Here is a 23,898-nt window from a genome sequence, read left to right on the forward strand (position 1 = left end):
GAGATGGACAATGCTATGATGCTTTTGTTGTAACGTGCTACAAGGAAGTCTTCTGATGCGGCTAGATCTGGGCCTTCGGGAGCCCATCATTAGGTTTCTATAGAACTGCTCGACGATCAAGGAAATAAAGTGGTCGAGGATCATGAAAGGGTTGTGCCAGACACTGTTCGTGTTGAGGCTAACCCTCGTAAGCACATTCGACGGGAAGAAGACGGGGGTTTGGTTGGTGATTAGGAAGTTATTGATGAGGGTGTAAACAAGACCTTGACGGTTGTGGGAAATAGTGTTCTTATGGGGAATATAGTCGACCCTCGGTCTAAAAAGGAGGCGGTGAAGGTCGAGATTCAGCCCACCGAACGATGGACAGGTGGATCCACCGTGCCCTTGAGGGCACTTAATATTTTTAACCTGCCTCAGGATTCGGTGGCGTACGAGGGTCGACGCCGCGAGGACCTTGCTGATCGATGTAAAAGTCGAGCTGGACAGGTATGCGTATTTCTTTCCCCCTACCCCCTCTTTTTTGTTGCTTCTTATTATTTGCATGCTATACACCACTTGACACATACATTATTATTTTTTTGTGTAGTTCCTTTCCGATTTTATGCATATTGTGGAGGACTACAGAGCTGATGTCGGTGGTGAAGTTCGTGCACAGTTGGAGGCTGAGATTACTGCTCTGAAGGGGGAAAGGAAGAAAGCCGGGGCTAGTTTCGCAGAACTCGAGAAGAGGGCGGGTGACTTGGCTAAAGCCAATACTGCGCTGTCGAGGAAAGTTGGGGAGATGGAAGTTGCTGAGAAGACATTAAGTGATAGGGTTCAGGAGCTCGAGGGTCGAATTCATGAAGTCGAGAAAGAACGTGATGAGGAGAGGACCAAGCGTCAGGGCTTGGATCGACAAGTTGAAGGGATGGACAGTTCGTATAAATTGATAGTGGAGGAGAATGAAAAACTGAAGCTGGAGGTGCAGAAGGGTGTGGAGGAGATTGCCGATGCTTTGGGTGATGGCTATGGCAGGTGTGTCCGCATGATGGAGGAGGCCGGTTACAGTGTTGAGGGACATGCCTTCGAGGATTACCTGCAAGACCTTGCATCGAAGGGTAATGATTCATGAAGGCGGGGTATGCCCCGTTGACTTTTGTAATCATACCAAGTATTTTCTATCTTGTTTTTGGGTTTGTGTGAACTTGAGTATTTCATTGATATCTCTGGATGATGGATTTGAATTATGCTCTAAATTCGGCTAAAACTTTACCGTATTTGCATGTTTTTTTCGTTAAATGAAAACTTTCAATTTGATTTATCGAACTTGCTGAGTGTTTAACCATGTTGAATACTACAATATTTTGAAGTGAATATTGTTCTTCCATTTTAATCATGTTGAATATTGAGTATATATATATATATATTTAAACGAAAAGGATTTTCTTTATCTATTTTGATATAGATCTGCATGAAGTAGCTTTTTGTTTATTCCGTTTCTGAAGGAGATAAAGTAATTAGATATTTGTACTTCTTGATTTTCGAAATAAGTTAATAGCATTCATTTGTCATAATTTAAACACCCCTCGATGGGGGTCTCATAACGACCCTCATTGCATCGAGGGTTTGTCTTTGGTACGGCATAAATTGCCTCAAGATATCGAACTACGGATGAAATTAAACTACTGAAAGAACTTTTTGAGATGAATCCCATTCCAAGCATTTTTGATAGGCCTGCCGTCGAGATGAGAAAGTACACAGGTCCCCGTACTTATCACCTTCGAGACCCGATAAGGCCCTTCCCGCGTTGGTTTGAATTTTCCTGAAATGGTGGGCTGTGATGTCGCGGAATCCCTAAGAACAAGGTCGTCGACCTTGAGGCCCTTGGGCTTGACCTTTTTGTTGAAGTATCTTGTTGTTTTCTCTTGCTGGGCGACCATCCGCATTCGGGCTTCTTCCCATGTTTCTTCTAATAAGTCATTGTGAATGCATAAACCCTTGAGCGAGAGGATAGGATCGAACACCTCGACCCGTGGGGAGGTTAAACTTACCTCAACGGGTAGGACAGCATCAACGCCGTATGCGAGGCAGAAAGGAGTTTCACCTATTGCGTTTCGGGAGGTTGTTCTATACGACCATAGCACATTTGGGAGCTCATCGACCCAACAACGGGGTATCTCTTCATTTCTTTTCTTCAGACCTTGCAGGATGGTTCTGTTTGTTACTTCTGCGAGCCCATTAGCTTGGGGGTATGCTACGGATGCCTTGACATATTGAACTTTTAAGTCAAGTAGCGCCTTCTCGAACTGTTCCCCAACAAATTGTGTGCCGTTATCAAAAACTAGGATTCTGGGAGCCCCGAAGCGAAAGACAATATATTTCATAAAGAATTCTATCATTTTCTTTTCTCGGATCTTGGAGAGGGGCTTTTCCTCACCCACTTGGTTGCGTAATCAACAACGATCACGATGTACTGGCATGGATTTCGGGAATTTGGGAAGGGGCCCACAATATCTATTCCCCACTGGAAAAAAGGGACATGGACTAAGTATCAAGTTTAGCTTGGTCGTGGGTCGACGGCTTACACTCCCGTGCAGTTGACATGCTTGGCACTTTTTGACATAATCTTCACAATCCTTTCGAACTGTGGGCCAGTATAGTCCTTGTTTGATCACCTTAAGAGCTAAGTTCTTCCCCCCAAGATGTTCACCACAAATTCCAGTGTGCACTTCAATAATTGCTTGAAGAGCTTCCTCTGGAGACAAGCAACGAAATAGTGGTTCAGAGAGGGCGCGTCGATATAATGAGGAGCCTACAATGCAATAGTTTCCTGGCCTTGAACATGAGTGCGCGAGCCTCAGTTTTATGTTCAGGGAGCTTATTGTCGATGATATAGTCCAGAAGAGGCTGGCTCCAGTCGAGGTTAGTCTGGATCTGATTGATAGATGCTTCGTCGATAGAGGGAGCCGCTAAGACATCAACATATATCGGGCTGGGGTTAATGGGTAGGCTTGATGATGCCAGCTTGGCCAGGGAGTCGACCCACTAATTTTCCTCTCTGTCGACATTCGACATTCTCCATGAAGAGAATTTCTTAAGTAACTCTTGTGTTCTTGTTAGGTATTGGGCCATCTTTTCATTATGCGTCTTAAAATCTCCGCTTATTTATTTAGAGACCAACTGAGAATCTCCAAATATGTCAATGACCTCCGCCTCAAGTCCGGATGCGAGCTTTAACCCTGCGATGAGGGCCTCGTATTCGGCTACGTTGTTTATGGCGGAGAACCCGAATTTGAGTGCTTGTTGGATTTTGAATCCCTCTGGACTGATTAATATTATCCCTGCTCCTCCGGAGTTGGATGTCGAGGATCCATCTACGAATAACAGCCACGGGCGTGACTGATCGTCACCCGTCTTTTGTGCCCTGGACTTAAACTGGCACCCGGCGATAAAATCTGAGAGAACCTGGGCCTTAATCGTTGTTCGAGGTTTGTGCTCGATGTAGAATTGACTTAACTCGATTGTCCAAGTTGCAAGTCTGCCCGTTATGTCGGGCTTGTGTAAGATTCTTTTCAGAGGTTGATTAGTGAGAACATGGATTTCCCTCTCCTAAAAGTAGTGCCGCAGCTTTCGACTCGCAACCACAAGAGCATATACAAGCTTTTTGACTTGTGGATACCTTGTTTCTGCGTCCCGAAGTGAATGACTGATATAGTATACAGGGACATCTTTTCCTTCATCGACACGGACCAACACGGCCGCAACCGTTTCATCGGAGGCAGAGAGATATACTCGTAACGGCTCGCCAACTAAGGGCCGAGTGAGTATTGAAGGATTTGCCAAAAATGTTTTTAACTCCGCAAAATTCTTTTCACAATCATCGTTCCACTCAAAATACGGGGATTTGGAAGCTTTTTTCATTGCAGAGAAAAAGGGAAGGCATCTTTTTGAGGATTGAGGAATGAACCTTCGGAGCGTAGCTATACATCCGGTAAGTTTTTGTAGGTCCTTGACAGATCTTGGGTTTTCCATTTCCAAAATTGCTTTTTTCTGAGCTGGGTCCGCCTCGATACCTTTTTGGGTGACCAGGAATCCTAAGAATTTACCCGCCGTAAGACCGAACGAACACTTTGCTGGGTTCAATCGCATGTTGTTAGCTCTTGCATTTTCAAATATTTTACGAAGGTCTGACACATGGTCTGAGGAAATCTTAGATTTTGTAATCATGTCGTCAACATATATCAATATGTTCCTTCCTATTTGCGAGGAGGATATTTTATCCATCATCTATTGAAATGTGGCACCCGCATTGATTAAGCCAAAAGACATTACCCTGTACCAAAAGACTCCCCGGTGCGTGATGAATGCAGTTTGTTGCCAATCTTGGGAGTCCATCTTAATTTGATTATATCCTAAAAAGGCGTCCATAAAAGATAGGAGATCATTTCCTGCAGTGGTATCGATGAGTTGGTCGATATTCGGCAAAGGATAAAAGTCCTTGGGGCACGCCCTATTGACATCCGAGTAATCAATGCACATTTTCCACTTTCCGTTGCTTTTCTTAACCATGACCACGTTCGATATCCATGTGGGGAATTGCACTGGTTCAATGAAACCGGCCTCGAGGAGCCTATCGACCTCTTGGTCAATCGATGGCGGCTCTTTTCTCGGCAAAGAAAATTCGGTGCTTCTGTCGTACGGGTCTGATGCTTTTACTGATGTGGAGTGAATGTCGTGCCACGACCTCTGGGATTCCGGGCATATCTCTTGGGTTCCAAGCGAAAATGTCAGAGAACTTTCGGATGAGATTCGTAATCTCCATCTTGATTACTTCAGGAAGGTTTTTGCCAATTCTTGTAGTTTTATCATAATTTCCTTTGAATACTTCTATATCCTCAGTTTCTTCGACTAGAAGAGCATGAGTTGTTCGTGGGTGTATCGACTAGTTCCCTTGGGTCGATATCAAGCACTTGGTTGAACTCTAGATCCTCGTCTCTCTTTTTTCTTAGAGAGACAGTGGTTAAATAGCATTGTCTCGCTGTTTCTTGATTACCTACCATTTCTCCTATACCAAAGTCTGTAGGGAACTTCATTTTCAAATGGGAGATGGAAGTTATAGCTCGTAGGGCGGTGATCGTCGTTCGACCCAATATGGCGTTGAAACTAGAGGATGCGCTGATCAGATGAAATTTGACCATCTTCCAAATTTGGCACGGGGGAGAGCCGAAAAGGACCGGTATGTCGACAGTTCCTACCACGTGTACTTCATTTTCAGTAAACCCATATAACGGGGTTCGAGAATTTTCAAGGCGTCGATCGCCGAGGTCCATTCGAGAGAACGCATGGTGATATAATACGTCAATGGAGCTGTCATTATCGACCAACATTTTTTTAACTGTGTTGTTTCCTACTCGAGTGGTGATGACAAGGGCGTCTTGATGGCCCTCGATGAGACCAGAGCGGTAGTCTTCATCTGAGAAGGAAATGACAGGAGAAGGGTTTGCTCGAGGGCGTTTAGCTGTTGATGGGTTGACATTAAAAACTTCTCGGGCATAGATTTTTCGGGAGTTGTGAGAAAGCCCTCCAGCAGCTATGTCACCAAAGATAACGTCAATTACCCGATCTTCTTCATCTCGTCTATAACATCTAGGAGAATCCTCTCGTTGTACATAATGCACAAGATGCCCTCGGAGAATCTTCCCCTCGATGAGGTTACTGAGTTGAAAGCATTGTTCAGTTGTGTGACCTGTATCTTCGCGGTAATCACAGTATCTAGAGCTCGGAGGACGACTCGGTTTCATGGGTCTCGGTGGACGATAGTCCGGCTCTGTCTTCAGGACCGCTAAAATGGTCATTTTTTCAGTGTTAAGCTTGGTGAACTATTTCTCTGGTCGATTGCGGGGTTGCCAATCTCTCTCTCTTCTATCCCTTGGGGGATGGTCGACTGTACGACCAGGTGGCGATCGGCGACGCTCTTGACGTCTGTCACGCGCGGGAGATCGTGGACTGTAGCTGCGGCGTCGTTCGTATCTAGAGGAGCGCTTAGGAGACTGGATGCAGCTCACCGCCTCTTGGAGCATCATGCAGTGTTCTATGATTTGAAATGCTGCTTGCAAGGTTTTTGTTCTTTTCTCAAAGATTTCTTCTAAGAGCAATCCATGGCGGGATTTATCAATAACTGTTGTCAGGAAGTTGACTGCCATTTGTTCAATTAGATCTGGAATCTCTGCTATTTCTTCTCTGAATCGGGTCAGGAAGCTTCAGAGAGTTTCTCCTGAACGCTGGTGCATTGTCATTAGGGAAGCTGTGACCTTTATTCCTTTGTAGTTACTGGAGAATCGAGCTTGAAACTTGCGCTTTAGGTTGTCCATGAGTCGATTGATCGAGGGGGCAAATTGTTGTACCATCGAAGGGCTGTGCCTTGGAGGCAAGTGGAGAAAAACTGACACCGGGCGATTTCTGAGTGGCCGAAGAAGGCCATGCGCCCGTCAAAGGTGTTGAGAAATGCTAACGGGTCCGAGGATCCGTCAAAATGATTGAGGGCGGGAGTTTTCAACGTCCTGTCGATGCGTGCTTTCTCGAGGACCAACGACATGAGGCTCTCGGAGACGGTTTGAAATCCCGACTGATTTCTCATTATGGTGCGCATCTGGGCAATTTCCTCTTGCATTTTGGTGAACTCTTCATGGGAAATAGACTCCGTGGACTCAGTTCGTTGGGAAACATCAGTCGTCGATACCGTGCGCTGTCGACGTTCGCGCGGTTGTGAGTATGTCGATTCCGCTGATGGCTCGTATTCGTACTCGACATCATCATCTTCATCATAGAGTTCATCATCTTGCTCTTGATTTCTAATCGACGCTTGGTGAAGTTCTCGGCGAAGGCGATGGATTTCCCTCTGTCGTTCGAGTTTAGCTTGGAGCATGGCAGTCTCGCGCTTGAGAAGCTCGAGTTCTTCATCAGAGGGAGATAAATCTTCTGGACCTTCATCGTTTTGGGCTTTCAATCTTTCGATCTTCTCGAGGTGGAGACGCATGTCCCTTGAGAGCACCTTTTTGCCCTTGGTTGTTTGAATTCTCAATCGCTGGTCAGATTTGAATTTTCTCTTCTTATCCTGGCGATCTGAGTTCGTTAAGTTTAACGGCTGATCTTGTGAAGCTTCTTCTGGGGGAGGAAACAAACATTTCGGCTTCAAAGTCGATTGTTTGGGCTGCTCTTGGTCATCGCGATCTTTAAGGTCGGTGGCGATCCCTGCCATTTGCTCCTTCACCTGAGTTGGTCCAGCGGTTTCCGGATCAATCTCTTCTACAATCATTTCTTGGTTGGATTCTTAGAAAAAAGGGCCCTTCTTCTCGCGCCAAATGATAAGCCTTTGTATATTATATATTGTTTAATATTTAAGACTAATCTTTTTGGGAGGAACATTTCCTTAATCAATTAGCCAACCTCCTCAAATGGGGTTGAACCCTTATATTTATAGATAGTTCCAAGTGGGCTTTTATTTACAATATGGGCTTCTTGGGCCTATTAATAAGAGTTACATTATTATTTTCCTATATTTTTTTGGGCACGTCTCAATAGATCCAACATTTGTCAAAATTTGCCCATTGGATAGACAAGTAGGCAGCAGAATTTCTTGTCAATGAAAATGCATGCTTTATGCCAGATATATTAACAATCACAATTCGCAAATTAATGAAAAAAGAGGACAGGGACAAGGTGGAATCACCTCAGCTAGCTGCTGCATTTTCAAGGGATGTGCTATTTTAGTTGCGGCTAAAATTATATTTCAGATCTTTTTGGTGCTAAAATAACCATATTTTCAATGCATAATTTTAGCTAACTTTTCTAAAAACGGATAATTTTTCTTATGCCAAATAATGTGTCATATATATTACACCATCTATATTGTGTCAACACTAATAACTAATAAGTACGTGAGACAATGTTATATTAGAATACAAAAATACCAAATCTTGGTACTTACCACAAAATTAAATAAAATTATAAAATTTTATATGATTAAATCTTAATTAATACGAATTGAGTTCAGCTCTCCGTAGACTTTGTTTTCACTTTAATTTTTGTTTGTTAGTATCCATCTAAATGTCGATTTACTTTTAAATAATTGTATTAGTGAAATATGTTAGATTAATATAATAAGTAAAATAACTAGGTATATAATTAAAATTATACGGTATAATTGATGAAATTTCATAATTACACTTGACTTCAATTTTTTAACTACATTTTTTAACATCACTTATCTATTATATTTCAACTGTGTTCGGCATGGATTATAAAATTTAATTATATACAAATAATAACTCGTTATTATATTTGATCTCGGGCCCGTACTTCGTACGGGTTACCGACCAGTAACTCTAAAACAAACAGTACAATAATAATTTAAAGAAAGTTATTCTACTCGATCTTAAACTTTACCTATAACATTATAAAAATGTGTCAGTAGAAAATTAAAAAGGACCTTACTTTCTTAATTTTAAAAAACGTGTACTAAAGCCCACAAATAGTCAAGTATAAGGACGCACTTAAAATATTTTTGATTTTTATATGAAATAAATGTATTTATATCAAACCCAACAATTTTGTACATGATATGACTTATACGACACGAAACAACATAAACATTTAGTATTTGTATATTCTTTTTTATTACACTAACACGAAAATATACGGTCGAGATTTAGTTTTGTTTTGTGTTGATCTTTGGATACACGGCATGATACGAAGTATACGACATAAATTAATATTATACTTAAATATTAATATTTTATAATATATATATGTATGTTTATAATATATATATGCATATTTTTTAGAAAAATAATACTTGATTTTTATAATATTGTAAGTGTGGTCTAAATATACATGTTTCATATATTTTGTAATTTTTTTACCAAAAATCTTATACTTTTAATCTTTTATCTAATTAATCAATTTTAAATTATTTATTAATTTTATACGAAAAACAAAACATAACCCGACACAAAACAAATGTACATGAACACGAAATTATACGAACCCTAAACGGATCGGTTTTGTGTTTGACATTCGAGTATATGAAATACGAAAGTATACGATACAAATAATTTGCGAGGTCTAATTTATATTTGGGGTTCTCCGGATTTTGGGCTCAAAATGGTCTTCGGCCTGCGTCCTGGCCGGTCCCGGATCCAGAACACACCTATGTAAGTGTATGTCTACGTCTAAAGCAGAAGTGTAGGTTGTTATGATACGGATCTGTTGAGCTCATCATTCGGGCCAGGTCCATGCCTTTCAGTCACTCTCTCATCACGGCGCTCGCAGTTTACACTAGATTCAACCTAAAATTAAGGGAATCATGACGGAGCTGGGAAGGTCGAAAAACATATCATTATATTCTGATTACAGGTAGATGAGCGAGATTTTGTTCGACCTACTAGCACGTTTCAAAAGAAGTTGATTCTTGGCACAATTTTTATATATTTTTTAGAAAAGTAATGTTGGAGGGAAAAAAAATTATAAAAAATTGTTACAAAATGACATGAGATGTGACACAATGAAATAATTTAACTGATGTTATTAATGTAATCGCAGGAGTTCATTTATATTTAGTCAACTATGATATGACATTTGTAACTATTTTAGTCTCTCATTTTGTACCTCTAACATTTTCCTTTTTAGAATGCATACTTGACTAATACAAAAGTATAATACCTATTTTATAAACATAAGTTTAATCTATGGTGCAATGATGTATACCACTGGAGGTTGGACAAAATTAGTATTTTAGATTAACTGTTGAATCATTTTGAGATTTTATATCAGTGAGACATATTATGTATAAGTGGTGTGTATTTATTGGAATATATTTTCCTTTATGAGAGGATTCCAACGCATATTTACACGCTTAAGATGAGTAAAAAATGAATGAGAATTGATGTTCTAAAGTGTGACCTTTAATGTGAAAAGTGAGTTTTGTATCGCATCGAGAGTAGTACAAACCTATATTCCTTGATATTTTTTATAAATACCATGGACCATATCGAAAAGAAAAACAAGTCATTTTCAAGCCTCTCTTTGTAAAAATAGAGTTTTAGGGCATCAGTTTTATTAAGTCGAGAAAATAAGAGTCGCCTCTTTAATTCTCGGTCTCTTCAGTTTTAAATTTTTTAAATATTCCGGTGATAGTTCTCGGGCTCAGTTCAAGTTTCCTGAGAGTATTTTCGATTTATAAATTATACTGGTATCTCATTTTATCCAGGGAAGCAGGTCGCTAAACACGGATGGTGCGAGGCGAAACTGTTTCAAGGAGACGGTTTTTTAGACTTGAGATTAAATTCAATCTCTCTTTATTTTCTCAAACCCTTCTCCTAATTTAATTGTTAATTTTTATATATTTATGTAAAATTAATAATAATTTTGTGATTTAGTTATATATTTAATATATATAATAATGTATATATGGTATAAGATTGACAACCCTATATTGGGGTTGTGTAACATGTTGAGTTTTTTTATTGAGCTGATATTTTTATAGCCCAGCTGGCTTGGCTCTGGTCATTGTACTTGACACAAGTCCCCTCGTTTATGTTTAACACCAGACGCCAGAAACGTTTATCACCTTAAATGTATTGTCGAGTCCGAATCTAGTTTTTTGAAATAAAATGTGCTCTTCCCATTCTTTAGAATATTCAGATTAAATTGTGTCGAATAATATATTTGGAGTTGGAGGAGACAAAAATAGATTTTAGCTAGTAATCAAACATGGAACGCTAGCTTACAACACAAACGTGACCAAGAACTACACTTTTTCTCTTATTTAGTTGATTTATGCAGAAATTCAAGATATGGCCAACTTTCAAACTATAGCTCATATTTACAGGGGTTGCATAATTATTTTTCCGAGTTTAAACTTGGTGAGGTTATACAAACTTAAAATAAATTTCAAAACCAAAACTCGGGTAATTAAAAATTGGAAACGTTCAACTTCAATGCAAAAATCGTATTATTTACTGAATGTTGACAAAAAAACTAAAATAAGATAAGCTCGATTTTATTAATAATTGAAATGCGAGTTCGGTTCCATGAAGTATTTGGATGATTTTCAAATCAAAATTTTGGAGATTTATGAGATTTATCAGAGTAGTTCATGAGCAGTTCGAATGGTTCAAACTCTTGATTGGAGTGGCGGAACGAGAAGCGGGTGAGAGGGTAGTGTAATTTGCATGAGATCCTCCTCAACTCGGAAAAACAACTGTAAAAATAATTTATTTTTTTGTTTATAGGTGATTACACATCAACTTCATGTGAAAAAAATAGAAAAATATGAATTTCATATTGAGAAAAAGTTTAAGCACCCCTAATTTGTCCACAATGCCTGGTAATAGTACTAATAACCCCACATCCATTGAAAATGCAGTCTCTCCCCAGCAAAAGAACAAACTTAAGATGCTCAACTTTGCCATCAAGGATAGGGAGAAAATGGACAGTAGTGCAACTTATAAATATTCGTAACCACAACTGTCCATTGCAGACGGTCTCTCTCGTATATTTGTATCGTGTTAATATATGTGGCAGATAAATAAAGCTGTACGTGTGTGTGAGATTATTTAATTTCAGACACAAATATTACCCAATTTTAGATTGCATTTAGTTTGTGTGTGCGTGTGCATAATCTTGAGGATCAGGAACCATCGCTCTTGATTCTCGATGATAAGCTTGATTAAGACATGAAACAGGAACGAATGATCCTGGGCATTTTTCATACTTTGTATTTATTTGTTTCCGCATGGCAAGCACAACACGCACTTGTAAATGTGTGTCCAGGATAAATATGCTCTGCTAACCGCCCAATCATGGATATATCATGTTATATTTAATTAATATTTGTATTGACACTCCTTCTGGTCCCTTATACTAAACCTAGGAGCATCGTTTATGTTATTATTGATGCTAGAACAATTAAAGGGAGTTTCCATTACAAATATGTGCCAACTTTATATAAAACAACCTGCTGAACAAATCTAAACAGCCTACCACCGGTGGCGGCTGCAGGAATGGTGTCTCACTTTATTATGTGATAGAGATAAATTATCCTTAGTTTAACTATTCAAACTGCTAAGATAAATTTCAAAGAGTGAAAAATATGTATACAACAATCTTCTAATTATTCCTTAAATTACTAATATCTTTATCTCATTCTTTATTTTTAATTAACATTTTTCTCTTTTTAAGTACTAGTTTATAACTAGTGCGAAACACGGACCAAATTAATTTATTTCAGTAATTTTTAAAAATCATTATAGTATAAGTGATATGTCAAAAATTTTAATTTTTACTTAAGAAACTCTACCCAAATTATGCAGATGGGAAAGATTGCCCAAGATACCCATTAAACATGTGGGTAATACGTGTACAAAATAAATATCACGAAAATGTATGTTTCGTATATATATAGGTCTAAACATGTTGAACATGCATGTTTTTTTTATTTCATGTTGAACATTGGTATTAGGCAAACATAAAATTTTAGCTGCACGTATAAGAAATATGTGTATAGTTCAAATAAAATATTAGTTATTTTAACAAATATTTCACGCTAATATATATTTTCGGGTATCCGATTTTAAAAGTTGATATTCAGTGTATTTTTTGATTATAAATCATCATTACTATTTATATATATTATTTATTACAAAATAATTTATTATTAAAAATATTACAATTACAATATAATTTTAATATTCATATTAATTTAATGAAAAATAATTTAAAACTGTACAAAATATATAAATCTAGATGTGTTATAAAGTTGAGAACAAATCGGGAATTAAAGTTATTCTTGATTTTATTTTTTATTTACAAATATTTTAAGAAAAGAAAAAAATTGTAATATACATGTGATAAATACATTATTTGCATTAGATTTATATAAAAAAGATTATAATAATATAATTTTAACAATTTTATGATTTCATTAAAAATACTATACAGTTATATATAGAGTCATATCACAAATAGGATTATCAGGCTGAAATAAAAATATGAATAATTACAATATTATTTAAACAATTTAATTATTTCATTAAAAATAAAATAATATAGATGGTGTATCAGAAATATGATGATTCGAGTGAAATTAAAATATGGGTTGAATAAAGATAAGGTGATATCAAATTTGGAACCATTTAAAAAAGGTATTTTTCTTATTAATAAAGGTACGATATATGTGTTATGATTATAATAAAAAGATTATAATTATTATATGATTTCAAAAAATTTATTATTTCATTAAAATATAATATTAAGTCATATGTGAAATATGATTACTCAGTTGAAATAAATATAAGAATTAAAAATTAAAAGTGTGTAAAATAAAACATATAATATTTTAAGTCATATAAAACTAAATAAAGAATAAAAATTATATATTTAGAGTTAAAATAAAATTAAAAAAAGGGTGATAACAAAAGTTGATGAAACCAAAAACATAGGTGAAATCAAAGTACCATAAAAGAGTGTATCACTTATTAATAAAGGTTATTAATTAAAAAAGATAAAAAAAAATAATTATAATACGATTTCAAAATTTTTATTATTTCATTAAAATATACTACTGAGTCATATGAAAAATAGGATAACTGATTTAAAATCAATATAATAATTAGAATTAAAAAGGGTAAAATAATACATATAATATTATAGGTCATATTGAAATTAAAGAAGAATGCATAGGTGGTCCTTAGAAATCAAGAAATGTAATTAAAATATAATTCTAATAATTATACTAAATTAATACGGCTAAAAATAATATATTTTCAAACATGAGTCTGTTACAATATGTATATTAACATATGGAATTCGGATGATGTTGGTGTTGTTTAGATATCTAATTGTTATATTAAAAAAAGTATATGATTCAAAAGGGTTAAAAATATATTTAAGTTTGCTATATTACGTATAATATATCGAATTAAAAATGCATAAGCGAATTTGGAATAAAAAATTAAAGTCAAAAGGGTGGAAAAAAATAAAATCAAATTTAATAGATACATAACACATAGAAGTGTAAGATAACAAAAATATAACTTAATTTAATAGAATCATAAAATACGTAGAAGTATAGAATAAATGTTGTAACCAAAAGTTTTAGTAGAATTAAAAGATCTATAAAAGTAGAATTATAAGATATGAATGAATAATTGAAACCAAAAGTTGGTGGTACCAAAAATTGGTGAAACCAAAATTAATACTTATTTACCACTTAAAAAGGGTTTCGTTTATTAATAAACTAGTCGCTACGCAGCGGCCCTAAAAATTATTAGGAAGATTATTTAAGAAAATATGAACTAAAAAAATATATTAATTATTCATAATTATTTCACATTTTGTATCACGATTTGTTAGGCCGACACATGTTATAATATACATAACCTAACAAAATGGCGTACATTTTTTTTATCATGATACCGGTTTATATCACGTCTTCATAAGTCGATAATAATCGTATTAATTATGAGATTTTGTTAGGCCGACACCTGTTGTAATAAAAAAGATTAATTAGATGAATTCTAATAAAAAATAATATTATAATTTAGATAAAAATTAGTTTGAGCCGCTCTCCTGTCATAATTGTATTAAAAATTTATTATGATTTGGATAGAAATTAATTTGAGCCGTCATCCCGTCAAATACAATTCTAATTGAAAAAATTATTAAAATTTAGAATATGCCGCCTTCCGTCAAATACCATACGAATGAAAAAATTATTAAATTTAGATAAGATTTAGTTTAATCCGTCCTCCTGTCAAACACATTACTAATAAAATATATTATAATTTAGATTAAATTTAGTATGAGCCGTCCTTCCGTCAAATACAATACTAATAAAAAATTATTATAATTTAAAAAAATCATATTTAAATATTGAAGAAATAAACATATGCAAATCTCTACAAATAAAGAATATTGTATTGGATATCTTTTTATATACACTGAAGAGCCCACGTCCTCCAAAATTAAATAAAAAAAGAGGGTTAAGATAAATAATTTTAAAGATTTGTATATCGAGGGTCTATCGGCCCCTTTTAACTCTCATGAGCATGCTCCTTCCTATTCTTTTTGCATGCACAGAATTGTTAAAATATCATACGTATTTAAAGAATATTAATATATATATATAGTTGTTTAAATTTATTTTTCTTTTCTATTTTGAATATGTTAGTAGCAACTTATTTTTATTTTCTCTTTCCAGTAGGTCATTATAATTTTTTTATTTTGATTAAACTAAAATAATTTTTAACTATTATAGACTTACCTTAAATTTAGGACTTACTTGAGAGCAAACGACCTGTAAAATTAAATAAAAAAAAGAACCTTATGATAAACAATATTAAAAATTTGTATATAAAAGGTCTATCGACTTGTTTTAGCTCCATGGTCATGGGTCCTTCCGGTTGTTTGCTCATACATTTTTGAAGAATCTTCATTTATATATAATTGTTGTAATTTATTTTTTCCTTTATATTTCGAATATGTTAGTAGTAATTTATTTTTCTTTCTATTTAAAATAAGTTAAAATAAGTTTTAATTCTTATAAGTCATTTCCATTTTGAATATGTTAGTAGCAATTTATTTTCTTTTCTATTTTGAATAAGTTAAAGTAAGTTTTATTATTATAAGTTTTGATTAGAATTTTAATAAAATTCTACTTCTAAATAAACTTAAATTTTATTTCAACTTCTACATGAACTTGAATGTTATTTTCTATAATATAGAACCTAAATAAGGAAATTTTATACTGTATATAAATTTGGATTTTATTTCTACTTCTACGTGTACTTGGATTTTATTCTCTAAAATGTAGGACATAAATAAGGAAGTTCTAACTTTTTAGTGAACTTCAAGTTTAAATAGGAAATTACGATTTAAGTTATTTGAGAAAAAGGTAAAAATTTGTCTAAAGAAATTTTAAATAGAATTGACTTCTAAATATTTATTATCTTTTCTATTATTTCGAAATAATTCGAATAAACAAATTCTAAATAGGATTGATTTCAAAATATTTATTATCCTCCCTATTAATTCGAATGTATAAAAGGAAATTTAATTTTATTGAATTAAAATTGACAAGCTCTAGAAATATAGATAAATAATTTTCAGACGATTTTGGAGGTCCGGGGCTTTTTCTTTATATATATTAAGATTAAGAAGATAATAACAAAGATAAATAAAGATATCGAAGATAAGATTTAAGTTAGTTAAGAAAAAAATGTAAAATTTGTTATTGGTTTGACTTCAAAATAATTATTATCTTTTCTATTAATTCGAATAAATAAATTCTAAATATGATTGACTTCTAAATATTTATTACCTTCCCTGTTAATTCGAGTTAATAAATTCTAAATAAAATTCACTACTAAATATTTATTACATTCAATATTAATTCGAATGTGTATAAAAAAATTTAATTTTATTGAATTAAAATAGAGGAGCTCCAGAAAATTAGATAAATAATTTTCAGAGGTTTCTGGAGTTCCGCGGATTTTCCTTTATATATATTAAGATGTTATTAATTCCTTAATCAATAATTCATAATAAACTAGTTTTTACGTGCACGGGTAGATTTATCATATTATTTATAATTTTTTCTATATTGAATATTATTTGTACTAAATTTCATTTTAAATAATTGTAAAATTATATTTACATATGTTTTTTTAATTATTTCTTTTTTGATATTTTCATGAAATTTTATATTTTTTAAATTTAAAATCTTCAAATTTCATATATTCTATTTTAGTCGCTCTATATGTATAACATTACATGTAAAAAATTTCATTTTCTTTTAAAATTTGTAAAATAATATATTTGAATCATATTCATAAATTTTACTAAATAATTTCTGAATTAATAGCATTCTTCAACTTCTTTTTAATACAATTATAAAGTAAAAATGTTAATTATACTTTAAAAAGATGACCAAAATATATCATAGTAAATCTTTTACACCAATTTTAAAAATTGTAAAATAATTTAGTTGATCCTGTTTAATTTTGCAAAGTGATTTTTAAATTAATATTATTCTTAAATCTCATTTTATTTTGCAAAGTTATTTTTAAACTAATAATATTTATGAATTATATATGATATTATAAAAAAAGAATAATTACTATTTATACATTTTTTTAAAAAAAATTACTTGTTCCTAAATTATTTAGTTATCCTAAATAGATAGAATATATGCATTTTGTAATTTTTGTACTTTTTACCTCCTCGGGATTCTATATCTTAATGTGTTTAATCTGCACATCAGGCCTACCCGTCTTGTATTTTCTTTTCTTTTTTTTCAAAGTAAATTACTAACTTACTGAGATAAAATCATCCATCAAAATTCCATTGCTCTAATTATAATATGAAACACGTTATTTTTTTCACTTTAACTTTGATGAAAACTTTGTATTTTTACTAATAAAATATTAGATAAGAAATGCAAATGAAAAGTATTGTTGAAAACATAATTTTTTATTTATACCTCAAAATACTAATAGCCAGTATTTTAAATATTTCCGATAAATCCCCGATTCAACCGATTAATCGTCGATTAATCCCTTACAAAATACCCGACCGATTCGATTTTTGAAATATGATTAATTCTTATGAATTTTTCTTTATTGGAGTATATATAATTATTTATGAAAATTAAAATATTATATTAATTTAAATAAGAATAATTATAGAAATTATGATATAATAAATATATATTTGTTAATAAATAACTAATATAATTATAATAATATATTAAATATAATTTAATATTATAATACATCCGATTTTTACCCCGATCAATCCCAATTTTCAATCAATCATAAATTGATAGCTCGAACGATTTTTCCTCAATTCCCAATTTTTACAATACTGCTAATAACTAATATTTTATGTTATATATAAGAAACAAGTCAAGTCTACTCTAATATAATCATTTCACCTGCTTTTTTAAGTAAACGAATTTCTAACCAGCATCAGATTTGATCTTTTTCATTGAACACACTTCTGCCACAACATAATATATACTGGCGTAAAAGCCCGTGCTATATATCGAAATATTATTTCGAATGAACTTGTATTTATATAAAAATAATTTTTGAATAGTAAAAATGTTTATTTTCATTTTATCTTATATTCATATAGCAATTATTTAATAATGAAAATAAATTTTATAAATTTGATCGCATCTCGTAAAATTTAAATAAATGAAAATGTGATGTCATAAAGTTTATTATTTAATTGTCTTACTTCTTTTTTTTCGTTAAAGTTAGATTAGACAACTTAAGTGGTGAGAGTTTACTTACTTTTTATCATACAGTCGATTCTCACCTATTCCAAAAATTTTGAGATTAGATATTTATCGTAAAATATACAAGTCTAATTAGTAAAAAAATCAAAAATATATTATTAAAACAAAATTTTTTGAAGTTTGTTTATAGGGATATGTATCGGATCATTTCGGGGTCGGGAAGTGCTATCTCCGCCCCCGATCCACGAACTCACCCCGAACTCCCAACAGAAATTCTTTTCCTCTTTGATCCCGCCCCGAACGGAAATTCGTGCGAGGATTCGGAAAATAATTAAAAATAATTTTTTTTTTATTTTTAATAAGATTATTTTGAAAATATGATAATATTTTAAATCCTATTATATATACACACATGACGGGTAAATTAATAAAATTGTAAGACATATTAAAATTAATATAAAATGACATGTTCTCGTAGAACATAATAACAAATGAAGTATACTCAGAAAAGTTTCATAATAAAAATTAAATTGGCCAAAATGAGGGTATAAATTATTGTCTAATTTAATAAATCTTTAAGCAATAATTTTCTTATAATAGAATATACTTAATAACAAATAATGAAATGCACCACATTTAATACATTATTTATATTAAATCAAATTTTAATATTTCATTTTTCCGTTTCACTACCCGAGTAATCCAAATTATTATTCTAAAACTCGATCATTTTAACCAAGATATCGACCGAGTACACGTTCTCGAACATATTCACGAGCTGATTTTTCATTAGTTTGATTAAAACCCGCTTTTAAGTTTAGCTTGGGTTAAATTGGCCCTATTAGGATTAGACTTTAAAAAGTTGAAAAATGAGTAAATGGTAAAAAAAATATTGAATCAATATAATTATTTAATAGTCTTACACAATTTACTTACTCGCAATCTATATATGCCCGATATCATATAAAACTAATAATTTTCACCTCCTAGTAAATTATAATTAACATTTTTTCTGTTATCGAGGAGATGTATACAATAATTATAAGAATACGAGTAATATACATTATTTCAGTTGATTTCATCTTTAAAGTAAAATGTAATTTTTATATTATATATTTTTATATTAATAAATTAGTTTTAAAAATTAACTTTTTGATATATTTGATATTTAATTTGATAACTAAATTCCAGTATTCCCGGATTAAACGGAATACTGAAATATCGTCGACATTTCATTAGACAAAAATTGTATCATAATTCTCAACCGAATCTAAGTAGTATTTTGATTTTTGCAAACACATTTATATAGAGGAAAGTTCCGTTAGGAAGTTATAGTGAGTTTTGATAACATATTTATAATTATTCAAATAAATTTTGTGTATACAAATCTATACTATATTATTATAAGCGAAACATAGTTTCGTTTGGTCTTGGTTACCACCTTCCTAAAATGTCTATTAATACTTTCCAAAACAAAGTTAAAATAAATATATTTTATTTAAATAAATTAAATCATGTATTTGATATAATTACAAACTCTTTGAATGTTAATCCTACTTGATTTCTAATCGTACTCAACTTCTTTTTCAATTTTTTCGTAGGTAATTAAACACTTCCAAAATTAATTTTAATAATTTAAATTTAAAAATAACAATTTATTAATAAATCAAGAACACATTAAAAAAAATTATCACATCATTCGCATACACCAAATCAACAACATACACTGCTCCGACAAGCATCCACGGTCGGAGGACATTTTATTACTTTAACTATTTAGAATTTAAATCTCTCAATAACACGATATATAAATCATTAACTTTGTCATGAATTTCAATAAAACAAATTTATTATTTGCTATAATTTTATATAATAAAAAATAATAAAAATTATAATCAGTCCGTGCGTCGCACATGTTATAGGCTATTATATATAACAAATATTTATATTAAAATTATTTGAATCTCATCAAAGATTACGAGCGTAAGAGTATCAAATTCATATTATTATCTGTTGATTGAAATGTAGACCAACAACAATAAAATATATGATTAAATATTAACGATAATTAGGACGAGATTAAGTGGCTGTTGGGATTTATCCCCTCATATTCATCAAAATGATCATTTCAATTTTTATTGACTATTTGGAAATTTAAGTGAAAGTCATTTTTAATAGCTTTTAATGATATTATATATTTTATTTGGGTGAAATTCAATGATATTGATGAATAAAAGAATTTAGTAAAAATATTATATTGAACAAACACATTTTAAAGATTATATAATATCACAACTTACATCAACTCACTATAATATATACTTTACCAAACACATTATTAACTTATAAGTAACGATTTTCATATCATTTATACGTCACTTTTCAACTTTAAGTTATCAGTTTATTATATGCTTATTCGCGAGTGCATTACAATATATCAAGCATATCTACACATGTATTAGATAGTTAATTACTCAGGTATGAAAGACGATGGAACAACAAATTACACGGCCTATGTAAATACTTACTACTACTGGATATTGAAACCTGGAACTCAATAATATTTATTCATATCAAAGTACTGGCTATATAGCCTAACAAATACAAACGTGAACAATGATAAGTGGAATTTTATACCACTTAGAACGTCTTAAAATGGCTTAAATTGGTGTCTTGAAATCAAGTATTTTGTGTATTTGATGCGTTTTTCTAGTGTTTATGCATTTCAGGGTATTCGTTGCATTTCGGAGAAGGAATCATCAAGAATAAGCCTTGGCATGTGTTCACCATTGCGAGAGGAAAAGAACGGGCAGATTACGGCGAAGAAACGGATCAAACCTGGAAATTTTCCAGTAGGGTCCTGCGCGCCCGCGCAGCAATGCTGAGCGGCCGCGCAGCAGCCTTGCGCGCCCGCGCAGAAATGCTGAGCGGCCGCGCAGGGTCGTGGAAAAAGCTGAATTATTTTAGACTTCTACTTCTGTTTAGCTTCCAACTTCTATATAATCTGAGTTTTATGGGACTATTATATAAGTAGATTTGAGACGTTTTTCACAGAGTATTAAGAGGAGATTATGTTTTAGATTGTGTTTTGCAAGAAGCGAAGGAGATAGGGAAGAAGACCGATTTAGCACACAGCAACGAAGAGGAAGCATATATTCTTGTGATTCTTATTTCGTTGTAACGTTGGATGCTAGTTTTCTTGCTTTGACTTATTTACTCTTGTGACGTACTCTGTTTTAATATAATCAGTTTAGTTGATATTTTCTTGTGTTTGTTTATCATGATTTCATATGAACCCATGATGGCGATAAGTTCTATTATGGGCTAATCGTGATCATGGGGTTGCAACGGATTTATTATGAAATTCTCTAGTTAATTGTTTAATACTTTAGTGTGTGATGATTGCATGATATCTAGTATTGGTTGTGCGTATTCGTCTTATGTGCGTCGCGAACATATAAGATAGGATGTTAATCTCTTGTGAAGCGACGGTGGATCTTGAGATTTAGAACTTGCCATGCTAGCATAGGTTCATGTACGTTGTGCATGATTAGTGGGTAACTCTAACAGTTTTATTTGCCCTATGTAATCAAAAGGAATGACTTGTGCTTAAATCGTTGTGTTGTCAATTTCTGTAGACATATAGGAACTCAACATAATTGATGACTATTCAACTTCTATCTTAATTGTGGATATTTGGTAGAATGGTATTAGTACAATGAAAGTTGGCTTTTATCAGTTTCGTGTTATTCGATTAATATCATCACTATCACATGCTAAAGGTAATAACTATGGCTATAGAAGGAAGTAATAATGAAGTTGTGATCTCATGAGTATTTTATTATTGATAAATTGAAGTGTTAGTTAAGTGGTTAATTAAGTAGTTAATTATAGTTAATATTTGATCAACAATTTTAAGTGTTATCTTAACATTGAGAAGTAATCATACATTGGTGAGTGAGTTTAATTAGACAATAAATTAGTCTGAGTCTCTGAGGGAACGAACTAGAAAGTATTCTATATTACTTGCGAACGTGTATACTTGCGTGAATATTAGTGCGTGATTTCGCCCTAACAAGTTTTTGGCGCCGTTGCCGGGGACTCGGCGTATTTGTTTAGTTTATGTACTTACCATCATTGGTCATTAGGACTCAGTGATTAGGACGTAGTAGTTAATTACTCTTTTCGGTTGTGTTTCAGGTACTTTAGCAACCGTTTATGCAAACTCGTTCTCGTGCTCGCAAGAGGACCTTAGATACAGCTGAGGAGAAAGACGAAGTTCTTGATACCCCGGAGAAGTTAGATTTTGAGGATTCGGATTCAGGAACTGAGCAGAAAGAACCAGTAAACATGGGAGATCGTATTGTTCAAGCTGATCCAGCTCTTATGGATTTTTCTCGGCCTAAAATTGATGACATTCAGTCAAGCATCCTTCACCCGGCTATTCAAGCTAACACCTTTGAAATCAAGCCGGGCACTATTCAGATGGTGCAGAATTCTGTTTCTTTTGGAGGAGCGGCAACTGAAGACCCCAACATGCACATAAGCAATTTTGTCGAGATCTGCAGCACTTTTAAGTATAATGGCGTGACTGATGAAGCTATCAAGTTGAGGCTTTTCCCATTCTCACTGAGGGATAAAGCTAAAGACTGGTTACATTCTGAACCAGCTGGGTCCATCACTACGTGGCAAGATCTTGCGCAAAAGTTTCTGGTGAAGTTTTATCCAATGGCAAAGACTGCTGCTATGAGGAGTGCTCTTACTCAGTTTGCGCAGCAACCTACAGAATCTATGTGCGAGGCTTGGGAACGCTACAAGGAAATGTTGAGAAAATGTCCACATCATGGAATGCCGGATTGGATGGTAATCACTGGTTTTTATAATGGTTTGGGGGCCCAATCTCGGCCCATGCTCGATGCAGCAGCTGGAGGCGCCTTATGGGCTAAAAGCTATACTGAGGCGTATAATCTTATCGAGACGATGGCTGCAAATGAGCATCAAAACCCAACTCAGAGGATGACATCAGGCAAGGTAGCAGGTATTCTGGAAGTTGATGCAGCCACCGCTATTGCAGCCCAGCTCCAAGCGCTATCAATGAAGGTTGATTCTTTGGCTACGTATGGAGTTAATCAAATAGCTATGGTTTGTGAGCTTTATGCAGGTTCTCATGCTACGGATCAGTGTTCTCTTGTCAACGAATCTGTTCAGTATGTGAATAATTATCGGCGACAACAGCAGCCTGTGCCAGCGACCTATCATCCTAACAACAGAAATCATCCAAATTTCAGCTGGGGAAATAATCAGAATGCTATTCAGCCACCATATCAACAAGGAGTGAGTAAACAGTTTAACCCACCTGGATTCCAGCAACCACAGCAGTATGCTACAAGGCAATCATATCCTCAACAGGGAAGTGCAGCTGCACCTACTAGTGCTGATTTTGAGGAACTTAAGCTGTTGTGCAAGAGTCAGGCGGTTTCTATCAAGACCTTGGAAAATCAAATCGGTCAATTAGCCAATGCAGTGCTCAATCATCAACCTGGCACTCTTCCCAGTGACACGGAAGTACCAGGCAGGAAGAAAGCCAAAGAGCAAGTCAAGGCTATTACCTTAAGGTC

The 23,898-nt window shown here is 33.4% G+C and overlaps 2 protein-coding genes and 1 non-coding gene across 3 annotated transcripts; all 3 read right to left on the bottom strand.

Annotated features, from left to right (window-relative positions):
* Positions 1-1,661: 1,661 nt before the first annotated feature.
* On the bottom strand, positions 1,662-4,206 carry LOC141665268 (uncharacterized). The gene is made up of 3 exons (XM_074471250.1): positions 3,700-4,206; positions 3,157-3,588; positions 1,662-2,285 (listed from the first exon to the last, which is right to left on the bottom strand). Exons 1-3 carry the CDS (start codon positions 4,204-4,206, stop codon positions 1,662-1,664), a joined length of 1,563 nt encoding a protein of 520 aa, XP_074327351.1.
* A 668-nt stretch (positions 4,207-4,874) lies between these two features.
* On the bottom strand, positions 4,875-5,834 carry LOC141665269 (uncharacterized). Its single transcript, XM_074471251.1, has one exon. It carries the CDS (start codon positions 5,832-5,834, stop codon positions 4,875-4,877), a length of 960 nt encoding a protein of 319 aa, XP_074327352.1.
* A 17,189-nt stretch (positions 5,835-23,023) lies between these two features.
* Positions 23,024-23,130, bottom strand: LOC141669419 (small nucleolar RNA R71). Its single transcript, XR_012553705.1, has one exon. It is a non-coding gene; the product is annotated as a small nucleolar RNA R71 (small nucleolar RNA).
* Positions 23,131-23,898: the final 768 nt, after the last annotated feature.

The sequence above is a fragment of the Apium graveolens genome, chromosome 6 (genome assembly GCF_009905375.1).
Source record: "Apium graveolens cultivar Ventura chromosome 6, ASM990537v1, whole genome shotgun sequence".
Classification (NCBI taxonomy): domain Eukaryota; kingdom Viridiplantae; phylum Streptophyta; class Magnoliopsida; order Apiales; family Apiaceae; genus Apium; species Apium graveolens.